General features: G+C 34.8%; 1 protein-coding gene across 1 annotated transcript in view; it reads right to left on the bottom strand.

Moving 5' to 3' along the window:
* Positions 1–850: 850 nt before the first annotated feature.
* LOC109536833 (neutral alpha-glucosidase C) overlaps positions 851–1,667 on the bottom strand; it is a gene marked incomplete at its 5' end in the record, with an annotated part of 16,765 nt that continues 15,948 nt past the window's right edge. Inside the window, 2 exon segments of the mRNA XM_048663836.1 lie at positions 851–1,027; positions 1,196–1,272. Coding sequence (XP_048519793.1) covers positions 936–1,027; positions 1,196–1,272 — 169 coding nt within the window. The 3' untranslated portion in view covers positions 851–935.

Below are 1,667 nucleotides of genomic sequence, written 5' to 3'. Positions count from 1 at the left end.
TGCGTAGAATATCGCGGCTTTAATCCATGTTCCCCACCGGGTAATTACGGGTTCCGGAGGTAAACTTACGCCTGGCAATCGCTCCTTATATAGCTGCACTCTTAGAGGTGCCTTTAAAAATACTTTTTTTACATTTCAACTTAGTTTATTTACCAAAGGATATTCAGTTCTGATCGTTTCTGCAACTTTACCCGCCTATGGAATTTCGATAATATTTTATTAAGATGAAAAGAAAAATCTTCAAACATGCACAAATATACAGATTTTTTAGATATATGCAATTTTTCATGAAATTGGATAAAATATGCAAAAAATGCATAGATATGCACTTTGCATATTTTCCCCCCTCTATTGATGTCTGTTTGGCGTGTGCGAAGGAAGGTGGCGCAACCCTCAGACCAAAAACTTGGTTCCGCGCAAGTCAATATGAGTGAGCCCCAGCATATCGCGCGGCACGGAACGGCAACGGTACCGGCCAGCGGTGTTTACAAATAGATGTTAGGTATTCCAATACTTTAATTTGGACGCAAACGGGAACGACAAACGCAAACGCAAACGCCAAGTTTATAAATGGGTCGTTTTCTGACTTGGATCATTTCCGTAGAGCATGATCGATTGGCTAGACGAACCATAATTGGATACTAACTGCTGACTCCAAATCAGGACCCTGATATGTTTTATTGTGTTTTCAAAAAGAAATGTAAAACTAAAGTTCCTGTTGTACTAAATAGTAGATCATTCTACGCCGAACTTCTATTCTATTTTCAGTTGAAAAGAGAACGATGAATCAGTCGAATAAGCTTAAGACTAAAAAATATAATTATTGCGACATGCATAAATCAAACTACAGTTCTTGAAAAATAAATTTATTTACTAGTATTGCGTCGTTGTGTAGAATTGTGTTGTGTGTAGTTGTGTAAATATTTGTAGCTCATTTAAAGGAGTTTTTTCTGTTTGAATAAATTAATTGCGGACAATTTGTTGCCATTGCGGTCTTCGGTCAACGTCTTCACTGTTACTCCATCATCTGAAATAAATGAGAAGAAACTCCCTAATTACTGTTTTTCTGATCATCAGTGTAGAATAAATGATGTCGAAAGTGAATTGTCAATGTATGGTTTGTCGGCTTAGCTCAATAATTTCACGTATAAAAAAGTGTTAATTTCTTTGATATGTTTAACTAATAATAACTTACCTCGCCTCTCGTAAATGTGCACAGTATCAATTGAAGGAAATTCTACGTCTCCGGGAATGGATTCTTCGTCCAAATCACTAAAAGTAAAATAGGCTAAATATGTAAAAAGTTATTTCTAAACAAAATTAGTTTCAATTTTCTTTAAAGTTTATTCAATCCAGCATAATTAGTAAGCTTTTCCGGATATTTCAGTCAAAAATTTGAATAACAAAATAAACAACATTGCAAGAAACCTGCATGAACAGTTAAATTTAATATATTTAAGACAGACTACAGATGATGCTATACAGGGTTATTCAAAATTGGCGTCATTCCTTTTAAGGGGTGATAGAGGCTCCCTTGGGGAGTACCAGAAAAATACCGAATTTTTTTTTTCAAAAATTTCTAGAAGATATTAACAGTTGAAGATCGAATTTCAACTTTGTTATTAAGAATTATTTTGAAAAAATCCCACGTTGGATTGGCAGCCTAT

The sequence above is a fragment of the Dendroctonus ponderosae genome, unplaced genomic scaffold, assembly GCF_020466585.1.
Source record: "Dendroctonus ponderosae isolate FM_Combo_2020 unplaced genomic scaffold, Dpon_F_20191213v2 Dpon_F_20191213_1, whole genome shotgun sequence".
Taxonomy (NCBI): Eukaryota; Metazoa; Arthropoda; class Insecta; order Coleoptera; family Curculionidae; genus Dendroctonus; species Dendroctonus ponderosae.
The sequence above is the reverse complement of the archived record's forward strand: the minus strand, read 5'-3'. Positions and strand labels throughout refer to the sequence as shown.